Source organism: Cutaneotrichosporon oleaginosum (genome assembly GCF_008065305.1).
Source record: "Cutaneotrichosporon oleaginosum strain ATCC 20508 chromosome Unknown ATCC20508_contig06, whole genome shotgun sequence".
Lineage (NCBI taxonomy): Eukaryota > Fungi > Basidiomycota > Tremellomycetes > Trichosporonales > Trichosporonaceae > Cutaneotrichosporon > Cutaneotrichosporon oleaginosum.
The window spans coordinates 1,083,091-1,106,391 of record NW_027072175.1 but is presented as its reverse complement, the minus strand read 5'-3'; the positions used below and the strand labels follow the sequence as shown (position 1 = coordinate 1,106,391).

The 23,301-nt window shown below is 61.8% G+C and overlaps 10 protein-coding genes across 10 annotated transcripts; 3 read left to right on the top strand and 7 right to left on the bottom strand.

Moving 5' to 3' along the window:
* Window positions 1-57: 57 nt before the first annotated feature.
* COLE_06854 (uncharacterized protein) lies at window positions 58-1,157 on the bottom strand (the record flags this gene model as incomplete). Its single annotated transcript, XM_018426569.2, has 3 exons — window positions 58-798; window positions 866-1,019; window positions 1,060-1,157. 3 exons carry the CDS (start codon window positions 1,155-1,157, stop codon window positions 58-60), a joined length of 993 nt encoding a protein of 330 aa, XP_018280058.1.
* A 377-nt stretch (window positions 1,158-1,534) lies between these two features.
* On the bottom strand, window positions 1,535-1,996 carry COLE_06853 (uncharacterized protein; the record flags this gene model as incomplete). Its single annotated transcript, XM_018422766.2, has 1 exon — window positions 1,535-1,996. One exon carries the CDS (start codon window positions 1,994-1,996, stop codon window positions 1,535-1,537), a length of 462 nt encoding a protein of 153 aa, XP_018280059.1.
* Window positions 1,997-3,865: 1,869 nt separating this feature from the next.
* COLE_06852 (uncharacterized protein) lies at window positions 3,866-4,903 on the top strand (the record flags this gene model as incomplete). The annotated part of the gene is made up of 1 exon (XM_018422767.2): window positions 3,866-4,903. The coding sequence occupies one exon, from the start codon at window positions 3,866-3,868 to the stop codon at window positions 4,901-4,903; it is 1,038 nt and encodes a 345-aa protein (XP_018280060.1).
* A 2,980-nt stretch (window positions 4,904-7,883) lies between these two features.
* On the top strand, window positions 7,884-10,003 carry COLE_06851 (uncharacterized protein; the record flags this gene model as incomplete). The annotated part of the gene is made up of 4 exons (XM_018422769.2): window positions 7,884-8,675; window positions 8,713-8,922; window positions 8,969-9,044; window positions 9,081-10,003. 4 exons carry the CDS (start codon window positions 7,884-7,886, stop codon window positions 10,001-10,003), a joined length of 2,001 nt encoding a protein of 666 aa, XP_018280062.1.
* Window positions 10,004-10,492: 489 nt separating this feature from the next.
* On the bottom strand, window positions 10,493-12,126 carry COLE_06850 (uncharacterized protein; the record flags this gene model as incomplete). Its single annotated transcript, XM_018420302.1, has 2 exons — window positions 10,493-11,632; window positions 11,668-12,126. The coding sequence occupies 2 exons, from the start codon at window positions 12,124-12,126 to the stop codon at window positions 10,493-10,495; spliced, it is 1,599 nt and encodes a 532-aa protein (XP_018280063.1).
* A 2,489-nt stretch (window positions 12,127-14,615) lies between these two features.
* On the top strand, window positions 14,616-15,663 carry COLE_06849 (uncharacterized protein; the record flags this gene model as incomplete). Its single annotated transcript, XM_018425292.1, has 3 exons — window positions 14,616-14,787; window positions 14,821-15,131; window positions 15,172-15,663. The coding sequence occupies 3 exons, from the start codon at window positions 14,616-14,618 to the stop codon at window positions 15,661-15,663; spliced, it is 975 nt and encodes a 324-aa protein (XP_018280064.1).
* A 355-nt stretch (window positions 15,664-16,018) lies between these two features.
* Window positions 16,019-16,707, bottom strand: COLE_06848 (uncharacterized protein; the record flags this gene model as incomplete). Its single annotated transcript, XM_018425293.1, has 4 exons — window positions 16,019-16,115; window positions 16,148-16,268; window positions 16,300-16,476; window positions 16,593-16,707. The coding sequence occupies 4 exons, from the start codon at window positions 16,705-16,707 to the stop codon at window positions 16,019-16,021; spliced, it is 510 nt and encodes a 169-aa protein (XP_018280065.1).
* A 276-nt stretch (window positions 16,708-16,983) lies between these two features.
* Window positions 16,984-18,060, bottom strand: COLE_06847 (uncharacterized protein; the record flags this gene model as incomplete). Its single annotated transcript, XM_018422770.2, has 3 exons — window positions 16,984-17,794; window positions 17,829-17,934; window positions 17,976-18,060. 3 exons carry the CDS (start codon window positions 18,058-18,060, stop codon window positions 16,984-16,986), a joined length of 1,002 nt encoding a protein of 333 aa, XP_018280066.1.
* A 427-nt stretch (window positions 18,061-18,487) lies between these two features.
* COLE_06846 (uncharacterized protein) lies at window positions 18,488-18,700 on the bottom strand (the record flags this gene model as incomplete). Its single annotated transcript, XM_018422771.2, has 1 exon — window positions 18,488-18,700. One exon carries the CDS (start codon window positions 18,698-18,700, stop codon window positions 18,488-18,490), a length of 213 nt encoding a protein of 70 aa, XP_018280067.1.
* A 681-nt stretch (window positions 18,701-19,381) lies between these two features.
* Window positions 19,382-23,207, bottom strand: COLE_06845 (uncharacterized protein; the record flags this gene model as incomplete). The annotated part of the gene is made up of 11 exons (XM_018425294.1): window positions 19,382-19,421; window positions 19,454-19,639; window positions 19,675-19,697; window positions 19,738-19,800; window positions 19,915-19,934; window positions 19,973-20,305; window positions 20,340-20,488; window positions 20,522-22,607; window positions 22,639-22,695; window positions 22,729-22,926; window positions 23,180-23,207. 11 exons carry the CDS (start codon window positions 23,205-23,207, stop codon window positions 19,382-19,384), a joined length of 3,183 nt encoding a protein of 1,060 aa, XP_018280068.1.
* Between the last annotated feature and the right edge of the window lie 94 nt (window positions 23,208-23,301).

Genomic DNA, 23,301 nt, shown 5'->3' with positions numbered 1-23,301 from the left:
CATTCTATGTACAACGCCTCCTTTTCCGTCATGGGCAAGTACTTACTCAAGCTTGATCTACTCAAGCCTGAGGACCCACAGGTCCGAGAGACGCGTGTTGCTGTCGTCGAGGCCGCCGTGGACCACCACGCCGTCCGCGGTGCTGTCGCTCGCGAACCATCCTCGCGCGTTGGGCTTCTCGCCCTCGATCGCGACCTCAGCCCACTCCCCACTGGAAGGCGTGTACGTCCACACGTCGTCCCAGAAGTTGCCAGCCGCCTCATGCCCGCCCGTGATGGACGGCTTGCCCTCGCCCATGACGACGACAAGGCGCTCGCCGACGGCATGCATGCCCGCGACGGAGCGGGGTCCGGGGCCGGTGCCCTTGCTCTGCTGCAGAGTGGCCGCAGCGTCGCGCGAGAGGCCGACCTCCTCGCCGAAGCGGGCCGATGCCCACGCATCCTTGGAGAAGGTGTCGATGGCCCCGCCGAGCTCGGTCACGCCGTTGAAGCCGCCGAAGCGCCACAGCGCCCCGCCTTCGGAGCAGAGTGTGGCGCCCCCGCGCCCGGCGCGGGGGGCGTCGGGCAGCTGCGTCCATTCGCTAGCGCTGGGGACGAAGGCCCACGCGTCGGACAGGCGAGGGCCGGAGCCGCAGCCCGCGTGGACCACGATCTTGTCCGGCGTGCCCGCCGCGCAGTGGTAGCTGCGCGCGCAGGGATAGGCGCCCGACGGCGTGTGCTTGCGCCACGAGCGGGCGGCCGTGTCGAACTCGTACACGGCGCCCTGCTCCTCCAGCGGCTCCATGGCGGGACCGCCGCGCTGGTGTCAGCGCTTTGGGATAGCTAGAGACCCCGAAAAGCGAGAGAGGACTAGCGCGGTCACTCACTCCACCGAACAGGAAGATGCTCCGGCCAATGGCTGCGGCCGCGTGACCGACGCGGAGGGGCGGCGCGCCGTCCGCCTCGATCTTCTCGTAGTCGCCCGTGGCGAGGTTGACGACGTGCATGGCGTTGTCGACGGGTGTGCGGGACTCGAGCTCGCTGCTGTCAGCGAGGAGCGGAGGGGAAAGGCCCGACGCACCCGCCAAAGATGTAGGCTTTGCCGCCCACGACGTTGAGGCTGTGCGAGGAGCGCTGGAGCGCAGGTGCAGCAACGCGACGCCACTTTCCGGTAGTCATGCTGATGGTGGGAGAGTGAGAAAGATCAAGCAAAGTGTGGGATGCGTTTTGGCTCATGGCTCATTGGCATTTCAGCGGAACGTGGTTGCTCCGCTCCGATCCGCAAGTGCGTCACCAGTGAGCCGAACATGACCGGTCGGCGTGGGTGAGCCGCTCGCACTCTGCATGGCGACCATAGCTTTTGCCAAGTCGGCCGAGCCAGAAAAAGACTCGACCGGCTTGGCTGATGCTCTCCGTTTTCCTGAACGCTTCGTCTCGTCTTTGTGGACGTTGCCATGGAACAAGCGTGGACGCATACATGAGATCGTACTATCGTATATTCGGTTGCGCGTCGCAGTTCCTGTTGTTGAAACCAGACATTCATCCTGCTTCAACTCTCAGATCCACCGCCGCACGCTCTTGAGGTAGTCGGCGTACTCGGCTCCAAAGTTCTTGCTCAGCGCCCGCTCCTCCGGAATGATCTGGAAGCGGGTAATGTACGCAACAAAGGCGGCGATGGCGGCCACGCCAATCGGTGCGCGCTTGTACACGCTCCATCCGGCGAGGGCCATGCACAGCGAGAGGTACATGGGGTTGCGGGTGAGTGCGAACACGCCGGTGCGGACGATGGAGGATGACTTGTCCGGCGTGAAGGGGTTCACGGTCGTCTGGTGCCGCCGGAACGTGAACACGGCGCTCAGCTGGATCGCGAGGCCGACTGCCGCGATGCCGCCGGCGACATACGGGCGGTGCGGGACGTCGCGCGTGTACTCCGGGAAACGGGCCGCAAGGGCCGTGATTCCGTAGCCGCAGATGGCGGCGACGAGCGGTGGCGGGACGCGGGTCTCGAGAAACGACATGAGCGATGATGTGGTGAGACGAGTGGGGTGTTCGTGGTGGCGTCGATGGCAGTGTCGGTTGGTGGTCGGAAGCGAGACGAGCCGAGTTTATCCGCCCCTCCTGAATCAGGCAGAAGGATGTATGCTGGACACCGCGACGTGTGTGCTCGACGGTCGGCGATGGCGCGCTGTGCATGTTTGGTGGGACAGAGATGGGGGTGACTGTCCTTGAGATTGGACTCGGCTCGGACTGCACTTCAAAGATGATCCGCAAGAATGCCTGACTACAGTACTTTAGCCAGATGTTACTAACCCCCAAACCTCATTACAGCCCTCGTTAATCTATGCACCCGTGAGCTGGCAGCCAAGAGAGGGCAATCACCACAAACTCCTGGAGACCGGCCTTGCGTAGGTGCAGGCCAGCGAGGTGTGGCTGACGAGTTGTGAAAAACGCTCGTTGTGGCACTCGATCAGGCACAGATGGCGAGAAATATCGAACAAACAGTCTTCGATAAGCATGGCGGCCTGCATTTATCGAGCACTCATCTCTCTGACGAGCTTATAAATGCTCTAAAAAGTTCTGCCCCGCTCATCTTCCCCACGAGTCCCTCATTTTACTACATCTCCGCTGATACCGGAGCTCTCTGCTCCCTCAGCTACTGCGTTGTCGACCGCATTGCTTCGCCCCGCCCATCTCCCATTGTCAGTGCGGCCCATCACTCTCTCGAGGCGCTACCCCCATCACAAACCGCTATAAGCTCTCTCTTTTCCCCCACCCGGCCTTCATCCCCCTCTCACTGATGACACAGCCTCGGAGCTACAATGGAGACGCTATCTCATCAGCCTTCACGCCCCGCTCACCATCACGCTTCACTGTCCGCTCATGCCACAATAGACTTTAATGACCACTGACTTGCTTTGCTACTCCCAATCTTGGAGTCGTCGGCGCAGAGACCATGATATATACCCTATGCTGCTGACGGCGATATTTTCCACCCCAGAACCCCCCTCACATCCCCGCCAATGGACTTCGACTTGCGGGCGTTCATCCAGAATCTGGCGGCGTCCAGCGCGCCGCCGCCTGAAGACGATATTCTGCGGTACTTTGGCTTCGACAGTGCGATTCCCGCCACAACCGAGGCTCCCGTTCCCCCTTCCGTTCCCGACGCTGTTCCCCCAATCGACCACACTCTTTCCATTGCAGGGCCCGCTCAGCCGGCCGCCGCCACGGCAGGTGCTGGCCCCTCCAGCGACGACAATGTCCCCTTTGACCCTTCGACTCTCGACGTTCTCGCCGCCCTTGGACTGCCTCCCTTCGACGCCAATACTCTTGACCTGAAAGCACACATAGACAACGCGCTGGCCACCCTTATTGCCGGGACCGGTGACAACGACCTATGGCCGTGCAGCGACGACGGAAGTCTTGACAATGGCCCCTCAGCTTCGTCGAATATCCAGCAGGCTGCGACTTTCGACTATGCCGCAGCAAGCCACGGTGTCACTCCCCTACTCCAGAGTGGCACCACCAATCGGGACGCTGCTCTCCCGGTCGACGTCTCTGCGACCCTCGGCAGCCTTCTTCCAGCTGCCGACACGTCGCTCACACCTCCAGTGTATCAGTTCGAGCTGCCGGCCACGACCTCCGTGAACCCCGCGTCCCCCACGCTCATCCCCGAGATGCCGGAGGCGCCGGTGGACGGCAGCTCCAGCGCGTTCGGATACATCGACGATATCCTCGCGCGCTTCCTGAACACTCCTACCTCGGAACACGTGAACGCTCCTCCTTCGGTATACACGAACATTGCCGCGGCCCCTGCCTCGTTTCCTGCCTCGCTCCCCGCCCCCGCCCCCACCCTTGCCCCTGCCCCCACATACCCCTCCGCGACGTACATGGACGCCGCCGCCTTGGACTACCCCTCCGCCTCCAACACTTACGCCGGCAGCTCCGCCAACCCCGCTCTCTATCCCTTCTTCACCGCCGCACCCGCGTTGGACCCGCAGCTCCAGCCTGCACTCGACCAGTATGGCGGCTGGCCGCAGTTTCTGCTAAACGGGTTGGACACCCTCTCCACACTCGACCCGGGAGACCAGACATATCCCTACACCTACCCGCCCGAGCAGTACTCAGACATGTGCGCGGCGCTCGAGGGGCAGGGCACGGGGAACTACCCGGCGACATACGCCCACCCCGGTCCCTCCGAATATCCGCCCCTGCCCCTGCCCCTGCCCCTCCCCCTCTCCAGTCCCGCCACGCATGCCGGCCTGCTGGTGCCCGCCAGCTCGTCGCCGCCGGAGACGCGGCTCGCCACGCCCCATTCCCAACCCGAGAGCCCGGCTGCGGGCGAGCCGAAGAAGCGGCGGAGGAAGGAGAAGGACGAGGGCAAAAAGGCGCCGCCGTGCACGCTCCCCGAGAAGGCTAAGGGCGGGAAGCGCAAGGGCAAGCAGTTCAAGCTCGCCGCGCATATCCTCGAGCACGAGTTCTACCCGCATCTCACCGAGGCGGAGAAGGAGCGCCTGCGCGGCCGCATCGGCGGCAAGCAGAACAAGGAGCTGACGATCATCCGCGCCGAGCGCGAGGGACGGCACTTTTCCGTGCCCCGCGGCCTGCGGTGTTCCATCTGCGAGCGCTTCGACTATAATTGCTTGATGCTGCGCATTGTTGATTACGGGCATCATGCCGAGGCGCATCTCGGGCACTGTGCCGGATGCGCGGGTAATGCGGACGCGTGCACGTTCAAGAGCAATCCGCAGGTACGCTTCGCCGCGTACTCGGCCTATTACCAGGGCCAGACTTTTGCCTCGCATGGTAGCCTTGGGCATGGGACTCGTGTCCATCCCTACGAGAGCATTAATGAGTTCACGCGCGAGCATGCCATCGACGAGCGCGGGCCGATGCGTATCAAACGTTTGCAGGAAGGATTGATGTAATCAGAAGTGTTTATACGGAGGCTGTGGCGGGCGGGTAACGTTGTGAGCGGCAGGTCCATGCGGTAGACACGAGCTTTGTGATCGCTGATTGCTAAACGGGAGCCACGAAACGAATCAAGTGTTATTTGAGCCGACCTCGGTCGAATCCGCAATAGAAGTCCGAGACTGTACTATTTCAGTAGTGGAGGGTGATAGCGTGCTCGCTACCCAGTAGTTGCGAGCGTCAGCTGGTCAGCGATCAGTGAATGCTGCCCATTAGCCCCTGCAACTGCTCAACAACTCGTCATCATATTACAATTACGAAAATACCAGAGCGAGGCCTTCCTGATGTGGGCGCTCAGGCGCCGGGTTTTGTTGCTACAATTCACGCCTTCTCCTTCTTCGAGGGGTCCGAGGTGAACCGGAGGTAGGGCTGAGGTCAGCTCTAATCTATCGTGATTGTGACTCACGTAAACCACCTCGACGTCGTCACCGAAGAGCTCCTTGACCTTCTCGCCTTGGACCGAGGGGTGGACAATGACCTTGTCCGTGCCGCCAGGTGCGCGCCAGTTGGCCGGAGTAGTGATCTTGTACTTGTCACCGAGCTGGAGCGAGTCGATGACGCGCAAAATCTCGGGGAAGTTGCGGCCCGTCGACGCGGGGTACGTGAGTGTCAGGCGGATCTTCTGGGCGGGGTCGATGATGAAAACTGAGCGGACGGTGAATGGCATGCCCTTGGCATCGACGTTGGTAGCGTCCTGGTGGTCAAGCATGTCGTAGAGCACCGAGATCTTGCGGTCCTTGTCGGCGACAATGGGGAAGTCAAGGGGGTCGGCACCGTTGGTCAAGGCGTCTGATTTGTCAGCCGCTGTAGATGGCGTCGGGCGCTCACCAATGTCCTTGATCCAGCCATGGTGCGACTCAACGTCGTTAGCCGAGAGGCCGATGAGCTGTTATCATGAAAAGAGAGGAGAGAAACATGCGAGAGTGTCAGGAGAAACAGGTGCACAGTGTCAGCAAAGCGTTGGAGGATCGACCATCGGTGCGGCTCACCTTGACACCGCGCGACTTGAAGTCGGCCGACGAGAGAGCGACCGCCGAGAGCTCAGTGGTGCACACTGGGGTGTAGTCATCTGGGTGAGAGAAGAGGATGGCCCACGAGTCCTTGATGTACTCGTGGAACTTGATGGGGCCCTGCGAGGTCTCGGCCTGGGGTTAATTTGGGCTGCCTGTCTGGTTGGCGGGGAGAGGGCGACGGAGGGAGGGTGGAGGCTCTGGAGTGATGGGCTGCGCTCCGAGCATGCAGCAGTGCTTTGGGCCCATCTTGCATATACCCATCGGTAGCGAGCCGAGGCACGGAGATGAAGTTCTGGTCGTCATCCTCCCACGGGACTTGGACCGCTCGAAACCCCAGGCCACCGATCTCCGAGGAGGGAAGCGAGTACTACTGCTCACGAGCAGGAACCGCAACTTGATCCTTCCTTGCCCGCTGTGACCAGATCACCCACGGTCTGTGAGTATTCTAGTACAGTGCAGCTCGGATTACTCCAGAACTTGCTGGAGGCGCCTCAGCCTGCAGCAACCCCAAGGTGCGTGCTGGCTGGGAAATGATGGTGATGGTAGTGATGGTAGTGATGGTGACGAGGCAGGTGACGATGAGGGTGCGAAGGAGAGAGAGAGCAACATACCTCAAAGTCGGGGGCGGTGTCACCAAGACGAAGACCCATTGTTGCTTGTTAGAATGTGGGGGGTTGAGGAGTTAGGAAGAGTGAGAGAGACGTTGAGGTTGAGAGCGATGGTGATGGTGATGAGAAGAAGGATGGATGAGAAGAGAGAGGGGAGGGGTACAATACTTATGTAGGATGGGATGACGGGGATGACTGGATGCATGTAGACCGAGGCTGAAGGACCAGCATGGGGGTCTCCTCCATGTGCCTCTCTGTGAATGGCGTACATGGCGTACATGGCGTGGGGAAGGAAGGTCGGATTAGGAGGGAGATGAGCGAGCACACCATTGATTGTCAAGCCATGCACGCCAACGCGTCCAGCTACCGATCAACGGCGATCCGGCGACTGCAGCCCACCCTGGCTGCTGGCTGGAGCCAAATAATCAATCACGCCATTGATATCGCGACCTTTTACGACCCGCGCCACCGTTCGCATGATCATTATGACGAGATCTTTGGTTGCTCTCGAGTCATGCTTGGCACTTGTCCAACCAGCTCCATCGTTGTTCTCTCAGCTTTCCGCTTTCCGCTCTCCGCTGTGCATTCGCCTGCAACCGTGGGATCCGAGACACGCGAGACAGTCTGTAGTCTGCTTCCGACGACGGACTCTGGCACTCTCTTATGCATCCTCAGTGCCTGTCAAAGTGCCTGTCCCTGCACATGTCCACTTCATTACCTATTACCTCCCCTACCACGTGGCAAATCCGTGGCAAATCCGTGTCATTTCCAGCTCCAAGATAATCACCAGTCGAGTCACGTGATGCGACCGGGTGGATTATCATCTTCTGCCGTGCGAGATACGCGAGGTTCCAAGATTATCAGAGATTTCACTCCAACTTCTTATAAGTTCATTCAAAGCGAGTCATCAATATTTCGGGTGGCCAAAAGCTAATCAAACTTTCCCCCCCCAACTCCCACTCCTCGCTTTTGTCTTTCCAGTTCTCTCCTCACACCAGTCAACCTCTATCTCTACCGCATCACCTTCTTCTTCTCCCCCCTCTTCTCCCCTTTCTCCCCCTCCCTCCTCCCCACCTAACACCCTCTCATCGTTGTCTGTTGCCTCTCACTCATCGAGAGAGACACCTCTAGGCGACAACCCCTCGTTCTCCCGTCAATCGGGCCTCGCCCCGCGCAACCCGCAGGCCTGAACACTATCATCAAGCCACCCCTTTCGATCTCGCCTCGCGTGACTTCTCAGTCAAGAAGCCGCCTTCATCTAGCTGCGCAGGCGTCACCTGTCTGCCAAACCTGAAGCTCATCAACTCTCAACAGTAATGGACGCAGTCCGCGCCTCGGCCCGAACGCAGTCTCCTGCGCCCTCACCCCACGGTGCGATCGGCGAGGCGCCCAGCCACCATGCGCGTTCCTCCTCGCTTGCGGCCGGTAGACCCAGCACGCCGCGGTCTAACCCGCAGACGGCGTCCTCGGACGGTGACGAGCTCGACTTGAACGCCCTGATGGCGCACGGCCAGCGACAGCTTGATCTTGACCGTTCCCGCTTCGGCCGCTTCGGCATCGCTCCGCCACTCGCCAGTGCTGGACCGGGCGTGCCGCTGCGCGGCCGCACAGGCTTTGGCGTGGGCGGCATGGACCGCTCAGATTCGCCTTCGCGTTGGCCTAGCAACGACGAGTGGCTCGAGGCGGGCTCACGATCCAGAGACGCGAGCATGCACCGGCAAAGCTCGGGTACGGGCACCGGCACTTCTGCGACCCCCACCGCTCCAAGCCTGGCGTTCATGGACCAGCCTTTCCCCTCACCTATTGGGAGAGCACGTGGAGCCATGGGCAACGCTGCGTTTGGTAGCCCAGCTGCCTCAAGTACAGCTTCTCCAAACCCAGCTACGGAGCCCGCCCAGGCCGCCCAGTATCACCTCACCGCCCTGTCCAGCATACTTGAGCCTCTGTGCCGCCAGAACGACGAGCTCATACGCCTTCGCACTGAGGTTGAGCTCTGGCGCGACCAATGGCAGCGCTGTGAGCGCGAGTGCCGCCGTCTCGGCAGCATAGACCCGGCCAAGGGCCGCCCTAAGTTTTCCGTTGCCCTCATCGACGGCGATGGCCTGATCGTAAGTCGCGAGAACCAAGTCGAGCTGACTACTACAGTTCCAGGACGAACACTTGAGCAAGGGCTACGCCGGCGGCCAGGCCGCGGCCCGCGCGCTCGTCGCCGCGCTGCCTAGCCTCGCCGGCCGCGTGTCGCGTGACGTTAGCATCATGCCGAGCGAGAAGAAGGACGCCAAGCCCCGCGATTTAGGCCAGGTCGTGGTACAGGTCTTCCTCAACAAGGCTGGTCTCGGCCACGCCCTCGTCAAGGTGAGCCCAACGAATTTGTCGCGCACAGGCAGCAAGCTGATATCAGTCTGGGTCCGTGCCCTCGTGGGCCGTCTATGATTCGTTCTGGCAGGGCTTTGCCTCTGCTCACGACCTTTTCAGTGGTGAGTAGCGCGAACAACCACCAGCACTGACACCAGTGGTCGACGCCGGACACGGCAAGGAGGCGACGGACGCAAAGGTCCGCGAGCATCTTAAGCTATACTCTACGCACGTGCAGTGCGGCACCATCATTCTAGGAGTGTCGCACGACAACTCGTATGCGCCCGTGCTGGCCTCGCTCGAGACGACGACGGGCCTATCCAAAGTCGTCATTCTGCAGGGCTACAACGAACTCCCCTTCCAGCTGCAGCCGTATGCGTCGCGCTGCGTCTCGATCCCCGATCTCTTCCGCACGAGCCGCATCCCCTCCCCGCTCGCGGGCACCCCGACGAGCAAAAAGGGCCGTCGCGGCAGCCGCACTCAGAAGCCAGAGGACGCGTCGCTCCCGTCGCCCACGCCGCCGTCTGTCGTCGTGGCGCCGACTACGCCCCCCGCCGACGGCGAGGTGGAGATCGAGGTCGTGGAATGGGAGGCGCTCGTGAACGGCGCGGCCAATGTGCGCCTCGAAGACCCGCGCGGCCGGACGCAGCGACTCGGCTCGGCGTTGCTCTCGACGGACGACGACAAGAAGCGCGCCGCGAAGAAGAACAAGACGGCCGCGCGCGCGGCCCCCGTCCCCACCGTGCGCAACCTCAAGCCGCGCCCGTGCCACACCTTCTACCTCTCGCCGTGGGGATGCAAGAACGGCGACGAGTGCGAGTACTCGCACACGTACAGCCTCAACGAGGACCAGCTGGACGAGCTCAAGCGTCTCGCGAAGGAGATCATCTGCCCGTACGTCCGCACCAAGCGCTGCCACTTCAAGGAGAACGAGTGCGTGTACGGCCACCGCTGTCCGCGCGGCGAGCTGTGCACGTACGGCGACACGTGCCGCTTCAAGGACATACCGCGGGGGCACGGCGAGGAGGCGCCGGCGCCGGCGCCGGCGGCGCCCAGCGACGCCGCGCCGCGCAGCACATAGGCGAGAGCAGATCACGCCTTCGCCACCAATTCTTAGACTCTCGACCTGCGATCGAGAAGAATATCTACCCACTCTCCCGACGCGGGCTATTTAAAATCGTATCAGAGCCGCTATGCGGACACATCTCGACTAGCGGGGTGTAAATACTAAGTCGTCATGTCCGTAGTGCATGCACTAGTTTACTTCTATACCGATACGCGAATGCCGCGATATCTGTGGCGCGCTGCCACAACGAACAGAGGATTTTAATGCTGTCGGCAGCGCTCGCTGCCAACGCTGCCTGCCAGGCTGCCGCGCGTGCGGGGGGGCATGAAGGCACGCACGCAGGCAATCCTCGCCATAGCCCGCCTCTACCGTCAGACCCAAGTTGCATAACCCGCTAATGGAGAACGAAACCAGAGGGAGACTACGAATGGAAATGCCGATGCGATGCAATGATGATGTGGGTATAGATGCCAAATGCGGGGCATGTGCGCCCCTGCCACAAACCTAGCGAACACGCTGGTAGAAAAGGAGGTAGGCGCAGCGCTCGCGCCCGCCGATGAGGCCGGCGCGTCCCGTACGCGCCTCTTCCTCGGACACGACGACATCCTCGGCCGGTACAGGCTGCACCGCCTCGTCGTCGAAATGCAGCCAGCCCGTGCCGTCTGGCCGCGACACTGCTACAGTGTAGTGCCCGCCCGTTGCCGAGTAGCCGTGGTGGTAGACCACGCCGAACAGCCGGTACTTGATCGGCTGCTGGGTGCGTTTTGGTGGCGAGATAATCTCCTGCGGGATCACCAGCTCTGAGCCGTACGCAACGGGCTTGGCGCGCTTCACAACATTCTGTTCCTGCGGGTCGTACACGAACCGCTTGAGGTGCAAGATCAGAACGGGGGGTAGCGACTCGAAGAAGACCTGCTTAGTCGCGTCGACGTGCGCGTTGCGCGCCGCCACCCAGACGCCCGGTACAATCTCGGGCTCGTTCAGGTGCCTCAGTGCATCCGCCAGTGTCTGCACCTGCGCGGCCTGCACGTCTAGCTGCAGTGGCTGGTAAGGTTCAAGCGTCACGCTGTCCTTCTGCCCCGGAGCATGAAGGACGGAGCGGAGGGTGCCACCAAAGACGCGAGTGATGGCCGATTCGTGCGCCTCCGCGGCGCGGACGACATGAGTCTTTCGTTTCTTGCCAACCTCGAGCCAGTCGTCGCCATCTTCCCCAGCACCGGGGGATACTGGCCGGCCGATGGTGCGCTCCGCGTGACCGTTGGGCTGCGAAGCCTTAGAAGCCGAAGTGGGCGGCTTGGTGCGCGAGTACAGGCCGAGAAGCTCTTCGTGCAGCGTGTTGAGGAAGAAACCGAGGTACTCCTCGGCATCCTCCTGATATCCGCGCCGCATCGAGTCGAAGCGCTTGTTCTCCTTCATCGCATCGTAGACATTCTCAGGGACAAAGGCGTCGTCCCGGCTCTTGCCCTTGGGCGTAGAAGCGCCGGAGGAACCGTTCGTCGTCGAGGGGCCAGGGACGAACTCGCGCAGAAACACGATCATCGCCTCGAGTAGTGGTGTGCGGCGCGCCAGGTCTGCCTTGAGACGCCTACCAAGCTCTTCAAACAGCTCAGTGAAGGGCGTGCAGTACCGGAGCACCTGAAGGATCTGATGTCAGCTCAAGGAGTGGGCGAATGACTCACAGTGTTGGCAAAGCACATGTTGCCCGTGTTGATCAGGCCTCGGGGAATGATGGGCTGCGAGGGGCGGACGGGGCGAGTGCGCAAGCCCTCTGTAAGGAGCCGTGCAAGGTCTTCGGCAGGGGAAAGGGGGGCGCCAACGGCCGCAGCGGCAGCGTAGTTGAACGCGGGGCGAGGCTTGACGGGAGCAGGTCCGGAGGAAGGCGGAAGGGATGGAGCTGTTGAACGCGGTGTCTCGGGCGCCTCGGAGGGGAGCGACACGTTGGTCTTGGAGGGAGAGACCAGAGTGGATGAGGGGCCAGCAGAGCCCACTGGAGTGGCGCCGGCCGGACGCAACAGTGAGGCCCAGCTTGTAGGCTTCTTTGGTGGAGGTGCAACTGCAGGAGAAGTGATGGAGGAGGCGGCAGTGGAGGGAGAGGGAGTGGGGGAGGCAATGGAGGATGTGACGACGGGGGTGACCATAGGCTTGTCGGCGGGGCCAACGACGGGGGTCACGACAGGGGAAACAGGAGCGCTGGTGATCTCACCAAACACAACGGCTACATCAGGATGAGCGCGACCACCCTCGGCGCCGAACGCGAACACTGCCTTGCCGAGCGGCCGCCTTCGGCCTTCGGAAGACCTCTTGCGGCGAACACCCTCGACGTGCTCGACTGTGGCGCCATCGGGGATCCGCTTGGCGAGGCGGTAGTTGTACGAATTGCCCTGTACCTCGGGCGAGGGGCGAGAAGGACGTATGCTTATGGGGTCATGAGCAAACGCGCGCCGCCGCGCAGATGGAGCAGACTTTGGGGATGTGACGCCAGCAAGCGAAGCGCCCGTAAAGGTCAAGCCGCTGGGGCCGGCCTGCTTCTCCTCGGCCACGTTGCTGGCGGCGTCCTCGTGCACACTCCCGTCCTTCTTCACCGGGGATGTCGTTTCAGCGGCGCTGGCCTTTGCCTGGAGTGCAGCAAGCTTGGGCGCCTCGGACGATGCCTCGCTCACCTGCGCACTCGCCTTGGCTGCATCAACGGGTGGCGCGGCCTCTGCCTCCTTGACCTTGCCCGCGGCAGGCTTCGGTGCAGGCACCGCCACCGCGTCCAGCTTCCCTTCCTCCTCCTTCTGCTTCTCTGGTGACGGCTCTGGCTCTACCGCCGGCTCGAGTGAGAGTCCGAGCGAACCTCTTGCTCCAGGTTTTTCCGGCACGGGCGCAATAATTTCTGGCGTTGCCGACGACATCGAGGGCGCATTGCCGTTGGGGGCGTTGCCGTTTGCCAGTGATTCGGATTTGCGTGGCTGATACTGGAAGCCTTGTGCGGCCGGGTTGAGCCCCTTTGGAGGCATGGGCATGGGGTGGTGGGGTTGGTGTGGGGGCATGAAGCCATCTGGGCGGAAGTTGCCGTACGGCATGGGATGCTGGTATCCGATGCCGCCACCGCGACTGTATGGGTGGTCTGGAGGGTAGTAAGGCTGGTGGTAGGGGTGGAAGTTGTCGGCGTCGCCGTTTGGAGGTTCGCCACCATAAGCGGGGAAGCCGTTGTTCATGAAGAAACCATTCTGCATTGTTCCGGGACCGGGGCCGGGGACTGGCATCTGGCCAAAGGAGGGGTAAAAGTTCTGGTAGCCAAAGCCGTAGTGATTAAAGGCGGGTTGAAAAGCGGCGCCGTTGGGGTGGATAGGCTGCTGAGGGCCGCCGTGTGGTGGTGGAATATAGAAGTTGTTGTATCCCCAGTTTTGCTGCTGCTGGGGAAAGTGCTGAGGAGGGTGGTGTGGTGGCTGGGACGGGCCTGATGGAGGATATGCAAGGGAACCGTATGTGGGTTGCTGAGGCTCAAAGTTGTTGTCTGGGTGGGAGTGAGGGAGATGAGGATGTTGAGAGTGAGAATGCGACTGAGGATGGAGATGAGGATGGGGAGGGGGGTGAGGGGGATGAGGATGAGGATGAGGATGAGCATGGGCGGGAGCAGGTGGGGCATGAGGAGCTGGGGCCGCTGTGACGACGGCCGCGCTCGAGGGGTTGCCCCCTTCTGGGCCTGGGTTCATCGTGGCGACTGTGTCCCTCTGCTGCGCTCTGTTTGGTAAGCAGGCGACTTGGGACAACAAAGACGGGTGGGCGAGGACGGGCGGGCGAGTTGTGTATATCGAGGAGCAAGGTGGTTGCGAGTTGGGAGTTGGAATTGTGTGGGGGAGAGAGGGAGTGTGGGTGTGGAGTGGAGATGGGGCGATGTGTGAATGTAAGAGAGGGAGAGGGGGAGCGAGATGGATGAGATGAGGACAAGAGACCAAGTGATGATGTGGGATGTTGATTGAATCGAGAGAGAGAGAGAGAGAGAGCGAGGACTCTACTCACGCGAGTGGAGGGCAGTCAATACTACTAGTCGTGGGGTGAATTGAGGGGCGGCGCTGGTTGACGCCTCTAGGCTTTGCGGAAGATGATGGAACGTATCTCTTCGTGGGCTATTGCTGTTGCTACTATGCTCTTGAGTGTCCTCGCGCTTTCTTTGCTTGCTCTCTCTGTCGCTCTTGAAGAAGACGATGCTGATGGCGACGAGAGGATGCGATGGAGGAGATGGAGATGATGGAGATGACCTCCACAAGATGTGGGTTGGTTACAAAGCGAGCAAGAGTCAGTGGGTGGAATGCTCTCCTCATCCATCCCTTCCCTTCCCTATCACCCACCCAGTCCCCCGGCCACGAGACACGAGTCACTCACCCCTCCCTCCCACCACTCCAGCGGGATCAATAATCTCCACATTACTTACCCTCCCAAGCCTCCACTTTCCTATTTCCTAATCATCATTTGCCTCATTTGGCCCATATCAATCATTTCACCCTCCAATATCCGTCCCATATTTCCTGTGAAATTTATCCCACCCGTCCGAAAATTAGGACGCACATCACCATCGACTCCATTACTCACCTTACCCTCCCTCCACACTCACTCCAACCCCCCCAAACTCACTCTAATCAACATGGCTTTCGGCGACCGTGGAGGACGTGGCGGTGGCGGACGCGGCGGCGGCCGTGGTGGCTTCGGCGGTGGTCGCGGCGGTGGCCGCGGCGGTGCTGCTGGCGGGCGCGGCGGGTTTGGCGGTGGCCGCGGTGGTGGTGGTGGTCGTGGTGGCCCTGGCGGGCGCGGTGGCGGTGAGTTTTACCTTGCAACATTTCTGACGGCAGCGCGTGGCGCTCCCCGCGGTGGTGGCCGTGGCGGCGGCCGTGGCGGCAAGCCCGGTCTCGGCGGCAAGAAGGGTCCCGGTGCCGTGACTATCGAGCCCCACAAGCACGCCGGTGTCTACATCGCCAAGGGCAAGGAGCACCTCCTTGTCACCCGCAACCTCACCCCCGGCGAGAGCGTGTACGGCGAGAAGCGTATTTCCGTGGCTACCATGAACGCCGAGGGCGAGGAGGAGAAGGTCGAGTACCGCGTCTGGAACCCCTTCCGTTCCAAGCTTGCTGCTGGTATTCTCGGTGGTCTCGACGACATCCACGTGAGTTTTTTTGTGTCGCAGAAGCCCCGCTGACGCCCAGATCAAGCCCGGTGCCAAGGTGCTCTACCTCGGCGCGGCGTCCGGCTCGACCGTCTCGCACGTCGCCGACATCGTCGGCCCCGAGGGTGTGGTGTACGCCGTCGAGTTCTCGCACCGCCCCGGCCGCGACCTGATCGGCATGGCCAAGAAGCGCACCAACGTCATCCCCATCGTCGACGACGCGCGCCACCCCCAAAAGTACCGCATGCTGCTGCAGATGGTCGACGTGATCTTCGCCGACGTCGCGCAGCCCGACCAGGCGCGTATCATTGCGCTCAACGCGCACCACTTCCTCAAGCAGGGCGGCGCGATCGTCATCTCGATCAAGGCCAACTGTATCGACTCGACCGCACCGGCCGCCCAGGTCTTCGCATCCGAGGTCAACAACATGCGCAAGGAGGGCATCAAGCCCAAGGAGCAGCTTACCCTCGAGCCGTACGAGCGTGACCACGCCATCGTCGTCGGCCGCTACGAGCGCCACTCTGGCAACTAGGCCAGCTAGTTTGTTTTTTGCCTTGCAGACTACCACAGACTATTCCACAGCCCACCGCCGTGGTTGCATATTGTACCTGCGCCTAGCCGGCGCCATGTATTGGGATCGAGCATAGCGTTTGTTTGGGTATGGGGTGGACTCGAGGTGGTCATTGTTGGTGGGCGTGGGTGCTAACGAGGTTGGGTGACAGGAAGGAGTGTAGGCCTTGGAATCTTGGAATGTGTGTGATCGTGTGTGATCGTGTGTGATCGTATGAGAATACGAGGTCCAGGCTCCTGTGTTCTACAATGCAAACCTGGCCCCTCTACCAACATACACATGCATCCACAACATCCAGCACCTGCCCTGCCGAGTATCACACATACTCGACCTCAAGCTCGCCCTCGGCCCCCCCATTCCCCGGCGAGTCAGAGGCATACCACCCGCCCCCATGGATCCCGCGCAGCTCGCCACTATCGTCAGCACCGGCACTCGCACAACCCACGTCGCGCTCTCCGGGATGATCTTGAGGCGCACATTGATGCTGGAGAAGCAGCTCCCCGTGACGCGGAAGACGACGCTCCCGCGCCGCCCGTCGATCGCGCCCGTGAACGCGAGCTGGCCGTCTGGCGTCAACGTCGCTCGTCCACTTCCCACCCATTTGCGCCGAGTGCGCGAGGAAGAGGATGATGAATGCCGCTGCGCCGCGGCCCTCTACGCCGCCCGTGAATGCGTCTTCGGTGACGACGGTGCCCATGTCCGCCGCGGTTGGCAGGTCGAGCTTGCTTTTGTGGTCCGAGACGTGGATGTCGATGGTGTGGATCGTGAATCTGACTGCGGGTTAGGCAGGGTACGATGATGAGGATAGGGGGGTCGCTGGCTCGCCTGTTTGGCGGAGAAGAGGAGGGCAGCGAGAGTTGGGGATTTGGGGATAGGGGACTGTGACGCACCGCGAGTCAGACCGGCCGGCACCGTCTTGGAGGGTGCGGCTTCGGCGTCAGGAGGCGAGACGGGGGGCTGCGCGGCAGCAGCGAGGTCGGCGGCGGCTTTGATCGCGTTGAACATGGTGAGACGCCAGATGAGAGATGGAGAGATGAGTGGAGTGGAGGGACGTCTCGTGCTGTAGCTGTGCGCGAGCGTGCTCTGTGCGTCGTGAGCTGTGCAGCGAGGCGCGAGGTGGAGGTCGAGCACAGACCGTCAGATCCCGGCTGCATGCTTCCGGCGGCCGACGGCCTTCGCGCCTTCGCGCCTTCGAGGCGAGGCCGAGGGAGTGAGGAGGGGAAATAGTTGGTACATGTCAGTCTATAGGCTATCGTGCCGATGTCTACGCAGTCAAGAGGATCAAGGCGAGAACTTTTCGTTGACCATCTCCTCCGTCACGCCCCACAGGCGCTCGGCGGCGCTCTTGTCGACCGCGTATGGCGCGACGAACGCCGCGTCCTCGAGGCTCTGCATGGGATCACCCGTCTCCTTCTTCTCCGCGACTTGACAGTCGGCGAGGTACGTGCCGTTAAGGCTTTTGAGTGCCGGATCGAAAGCGGCCACGAGCGTCGTGCTCGCGCCCTGCGGGATCGACTTGAAGAACATGTTCGCCTTGGGTGTGCCGTCCTCGTTGAAGAAGCGGGACACCATGCCCTTCATGTCCTCCTCGGTCAAGTGGCGGCCGAGGTTGGTCTGGATCGCGCCAGGATGCAGGCTGATCGCCGTGATCTTGGGGTACTTCTCCGCGAGGGCGACGGCGTTGAGGATGGACGCGGTCTTGGACTGGCCGTATGCCAGGACGTTGTGGTATGTCTTGCCGCCCGAGAAGCCTATGTCGTCCCACCGGATGTCGGAGGTACGGTGGCCGACGCTCGAGACAAAGACGACGCGCGGCGCAGGCGCGGCAAGCAAAGACGGGATGAGGAGGTTGGTCAGGAGCCACGGTGCGACGTAGTTGGTGCCGAATTGCGTCTCGAGGCCGTCCGCCGTCGTCGAGTACGGGCACATCATGACGGCTGCGTTGTTGATCAACACATCGATGTGGTCTGCGGCCGCGGCAATGTCCTTGGCTGCCTGGCGCACGGATGCGAGGCTGTTGAGGTCGAGCGTGACGAGAGCGATGTTGGCGCCGGGCGTCTCCTTGAGAATGTCGGCCTTGGTGGTCTCAAGCCTGCTGTCAGCCATGCTGCGAGGTGGTGACGCACTTTTTCTGGTCACGCCCGGCAAGAATCAGGAGCTTGGGGGACTTGGTAGCGATGGCGCGCGCGGTCTCGGCACCGATACCGCCCGGCGAAGGGCCCGTGACGACGACTAATGTCAGCCTGGCTCTCCAGAGGTGCAGACCAACTCACCGTTCTTGCCCTTGATCTCGTCGCCGAATGCGTCGACGACCTCCTGAGCGGTGGTCTCGCGAGTGTAGGATGAGTTGGTAGCCATGGTGGGTGCGGGAGGCTCTGGAGTTGTGTGAGGTGAGGCTGGAACTGAGGCTGAGGCTGAGGCTGCGAAGTAAGGTGATGAGGTTAGAAGATCAGTCGACGAGCCACTTTTATAGCTGATGTGAGACTGCTTCCCGCTTGATTTAGTCTCGCTTGCGCTGTCGCCGACGGCATGCAGCGATATGACGCGACGACCGGCACCGAGTTGTACGATACAACAAGCAAAGCCCGGCCATGATCGTCATGTCCCCGAGGCACCGCGTCGCAGCGAGACCGGGCGAGCCACGTGAGCCCGACGGTCTCGATCACGTGGAGGGACCTCCACCCATCTTCCGCCTCCACCTCTACTGTCCTCCACCACCTCCACTTCCTCCACCCCTTTCTCGACGCCGCCATCGTGGCCGCAGGACATGGCATCGCGCTACATGCTACGACGCAAACTCGACCTCGAGCACCGCCTCGCTCGCGTCCTTGTGGCCTTTGGGGAGGAAATATCCCCCGGTCCCCTTGATGCCCGCGAGCCCCCGCGTCCCGCTGCCCTCCACGACATCCCATGTCGTCCGCACCGTGCCGTCGTACATCCCCGTCGCGCGCACGGCAAACGAGCCCGTCTTGCCGCCAATCGTGGCGTGCACAGCCATTTCGCCGTCTGCGTCAGCATCGTCGCGTACGGCTCACCGAAGGAGGCGTACGCGCCGTCGCACCCGTCTGGGCCCGGCGGGCCGAAGTATGTCCTGTTGTCAGAGGGGGGACGGGGTAGCTCACATGATGTACATTGCCAGCGCGGAGCCTTGGATGTCGCCTGACAGCGTGCGAGACGTGCGGATGCGCGCGAGCGTCAGGTCGCCGACCTTGTCTTTGTCTTCGACCCACGAGTCGGTCGAGAAGGTGAATTTGTCTGCGTGAGTGGAGTCGTGAGGGGGCGTACAAGATGGCATGGTGATTGGTGGTGGTGGTGGTGGTGGTGGGTGGCAGGTGGGAGCGATGGGTGAGGACTGTGGCATCAAGTGGCCTCAGTCCCGATCTGTCTATATCGTGGCGGACAACGCCCATCTCGCCTGTCGATTTCCGTCTTCCGCGTCTCAGTCAACTCCCGTCATCTACTGCTAAGCTGTTCCGCGCATCTCACTGCGATCGCTCAGTTGTACACATATCGTGCGCCAGACCAGCCTGAACATCCTCCAACATCAGCCAAGTCGCGGGTGCCTGCCACACTCGTCACATTCCACCCCGCCGTCGTGTCAACCACCGTCACCTCTCCCTTCTCCTTAGATCCCACAACACACACAATATGCCATATGCAGGTACACCCAAACAAGCTCCTACCTCGGGAACATGTAGCCGTCGCAATTACGCATCCCGCTACTGTCAGCACCGCTTGCCTGCGCACGCACCACATGCACTCGCCGCCCTTTCTCCCGCCCACAGCCTTCGGGCTCACGTGCGCCTGTGCGCTCGTCTTGTTCTTGCGCGCGCTGCCCGTCACGCGCGGCGCTTCGACCGAGTAGTCCGGCAAGCCTTTGTACGAGATGCACATCTCCTCCCCGGGGCGGATGTCGAAGCGCGCAAAAATTACGAGTCTGGGTTAGTGGGGCCGGGGCGAGACGGGGCTTACAGTGGGCGCTCGGGGTGCACGTCCTGCTGTCAGAAAAACGGCGTGCTGCGATCTCGTACATACCTTCACATACGCTTGCGACGTCACGAGATTCGGGTTGCATGAGTGATTGATGTAGCGCGTAAACTGGATTAGCCGGGTTTGAGGGGGCACTCACATTCTGGGCACAAAACAATGGGGAAAGAGGTCAGCATCAGCATTGGGGCGCACCTCATAGGCACAGGTGTCTCAGCTACTCACGCCATAGTGGAACGCATCAACTGGTGTTAGGTATGCTGTCCCAAACCCTAGCACTCACTAGAGTATGCCGAGTATGAAAACTCAAAGTCGTCGTCGTCAATTAAGGCGGCTTCGGAAGGATGAGAAATGAGCCCCCGCTCCATCAACTCTCTCTCCTTGAATTTCTGCGCACGAGCTTTGACCGTCATGGCGAGCTCGTACGCGCGGCCATCAATGTCCTTGAGGCCCTCGGGCGGGTGCGAGATGTGGTACCCGTCCAAGTCGAAGAGGTATGTCCGCCCGACCTTCTCGTACACGCGGCCGCGGACCTCGGTTTCGGCCTCCGTGACGAGCTCGCCAGAGTAGACGCCGATGAATGTGCCCTGCTTGATCAGGCTCTTCGCCCGAATGCCTGCGGTTAGTCACCGGTGCGTCAGCCGACCCACCCCAGCCTTTGTGGCGCGTTTTGAATAGCTCGATCGCCGTGTCTTTGCTCCGGCCCCGCTGGATCACGCGGTTCATGCACTCGGGCGGACAGCCGCAGTTCGGGCCGCACTCCCAGATCGGGCACTCGGGATTCTTGATCGTGCCGTCGCTGTCGTCAGCGCCGTGTACTTACCAGACTTACGCATTGTACTGAAAGCCACTGTAGCCTTCGAGGTTGTAAAAGTACAGTTGCTGGCGCTTGACACACGAGCACGTCGTCGAAGTCGGGTCGCACGGCCCTTCACAGCCGCAGCCCTGGCCGAGCTCCGGCTCCGGCACCGAATCCGTATACAGCATTTGGTTGGAGTACTGAAACTCGAAATCGGGCGGCGCTCCGTCAACCATGTTCACGACCTTTATCGTCGGGGCATTCGGCTCGTCCTCGGCGGTCGAGATTGACATATACGTCTCGAACAGTTCGCGATGCAACGCATTGTTCGGGATCGCGTGCTTCTCTACTATCCGATGGTACTGGTCGATGAGGCGTGCGTCCAGCTTGCGGTTCGCCCTACCCCTCATACCAGGCGGCGCTAGCTCGCTGGCCTCCACAGAGTCTTTCCCCTGGAACAGCCCTTCTCCGTCCGTATGCCGCTGGGCGTTCTCAAAGAGTTGCTCCCACTGCTGACGGCTGACGCGGGCTGTTATGGCAACGTCCTCTTCGTCGTCTGAGATCTCGATGGGATTTTCAAGATGGCCAGCGTATGGTGTGACAACAACCTCCTCATACGACGCGGAAGAGCGAGAACGCCGACGAGCGGCCCTCGGCTCCAATGGCCCGGCCTCCCACTCGGGGAACAATGGCTCTATTGGTCGCCCCTTGCCTTTCTCCTCAGCTGCTCTGGCCTTCGTCGGTTCCGCCTGTGAGGTTGTCATTTCCACGGACATCCCCTCAGTCGCGCCACTGACGCCGGGCTCCGCTTCATCAGGGGACGTGTCAGTAAAGACAAAGGAGTGTGCACTCGAACTAGCGTCGGCAGAGTCCATGTTGTTGGCGCGATAGGCATCGCGCGACTGGGGGCTGCGAGGGCGGGTATCGTCTAAAGGCTTAGCTGCTTTATCAGAGTCGCGATGCTCAGAGCTGTCAGCTATTTCGAATTCGTGACTGCTTTGCTCGGGCTGCAGCATCGGTATGGGAGTAGTTTCAATACTCCTCCCTGGAAGTGGGGATATTGGCGCATCACTTCCAGGAGTATCAGACGGGGGTGTGGAAAAGAGACTGGTCGATGGCAGGGGTGGGATTGGCGCTTCCTCTTGAGAAAAGTCGGAGAGGCCGTTGCTGTCGAGCGGCACTTCATCGACCTCCATCTTCACGGGCGTGGGGCTCTTCGTCTCGCGGGGCAGAGGAGGCGTGGATCCTAGCCTGGAGGGCGCCGGAATGATCTTCGGTGAGGCTGGCACAGGTGCGGGGGAAACTGACTTCGGGGCAGAGGGGCCTGCCTCGGGGGACGGCCGATTTGAAGTTGGGCGAGACGTCGAACTTGGGCGCGAGACTGAACGGGACGGAGCCTTGTCGCTCGGCGTGTCTTGCGTCACCCACGATGGGCCGGTGCGCGTCGTCGCTGCCACCTGCGCGCTGCCGGCCGGCGGCTGGACATCGGCGTGCGTCGCGGCGGAGGCGGTGGGATGGAGCGTAAAGGGCGAGGTTACCTCCTCCTCCGTTTGGGGAAGGCCCCGTGCGCCGTAGCTCCGCATGCCTGTTGGTCGCTTGCCGCCGGTCGACTTGCGCGCTGTCATGCCTTTGCTTATGGGGACGGGCGCGGGTGGCTCGGGGGTCGGCGCGCGCTCGGGCTGCGGGGCTATGCCCTTGCCCTTGCTCTTGTTTGCCGCCGCAAGGGCTGGGGCTTCCAGACGTTCAAAGTTTCCCCACTCACCCAGTTTGGGACCGGGCGGGCTGGGGTCCTTGGGCGGTGGGGGCCTGCGCTCGACCACGAGCGGCTCAAAGTTGCCCCATGTGCCGAGGGCTGTGCCCTCCTCGAATCCATCGAACGTGCGGCGCCTCTTCCTCTTCTTCAGCGGAGACTCGCTCGTCGGGTGACGCTTCTTGCGCTCAACAGGCGCAGGCTTGTCGTCGCCGTCCGACGAGTCGATGACTATGGGGCTGCGCGACGGCCCAGCGTCGGCATTACTGGAGAAGAAGTCGTGCATCGCGCGCTGCGCTGGTGCGGCGGGGATCTCGCGCTGCTTGCCCTTGCCCTTGTCCTGGTCGGTGAAAGTGGCCTGCGCGTGTCCTGATGTCAGCCGAGTCGGGGGCGCACGCACCGTTTTGTTGCGTGCTGTGTGTCGCGGTGACAAGCGCCTGGGCGAGCACGCTCGGGCCTGTCGTCAGCGCGTATGTCATCACGCACGCACCTGCTACGTCGCCTCGCTCGCGGGCGCGCATCTTGCTGAGCTGCGCCGCAAGGTCGTTTGCATCCGAGTCCGAGTCGGATGTCGTGGGCATGGCTGCGGGCTCGGCGCGCAACCCGGTCACGCGACGGGGGCGCCGCGGTGTGCGCGCGGGTGCGGGCTCGTCATCGCTATCGGAGAGGGTGATTGGGTCTGCTTGGGCTATGCATTAGCATTGGGTGAGGTAAGCACGGCGTGATGTGTGCAAGCTTGGATGATTGGTGTTGCATGGCGTTGGGAGGATTGGAGGTGTTGCGAGTGGACGGAGCGGGTGTGGTGGTGGAGGCGAGACTGTTGTTGTGGGGCCTGCCCCGCCACAGCCCAAATGTCCCGCCTGGCAGCCTATCCGGAGTCTGTGGGCCCCTTGGCAAGCCGATAACATGTCCGGAGGCGCTGTAGAGCGGTTTGAACTTACTTCCGAGATGATGGCGAGGCCCAGACATGCTGGGGAGGGGGAGGAGATCAAGAAGAAAGAGAAGAGAGAGGGAGTGGACAGAGATGTGGACAGCTCAAGGATGATGGAACTGCAGCCTTCTC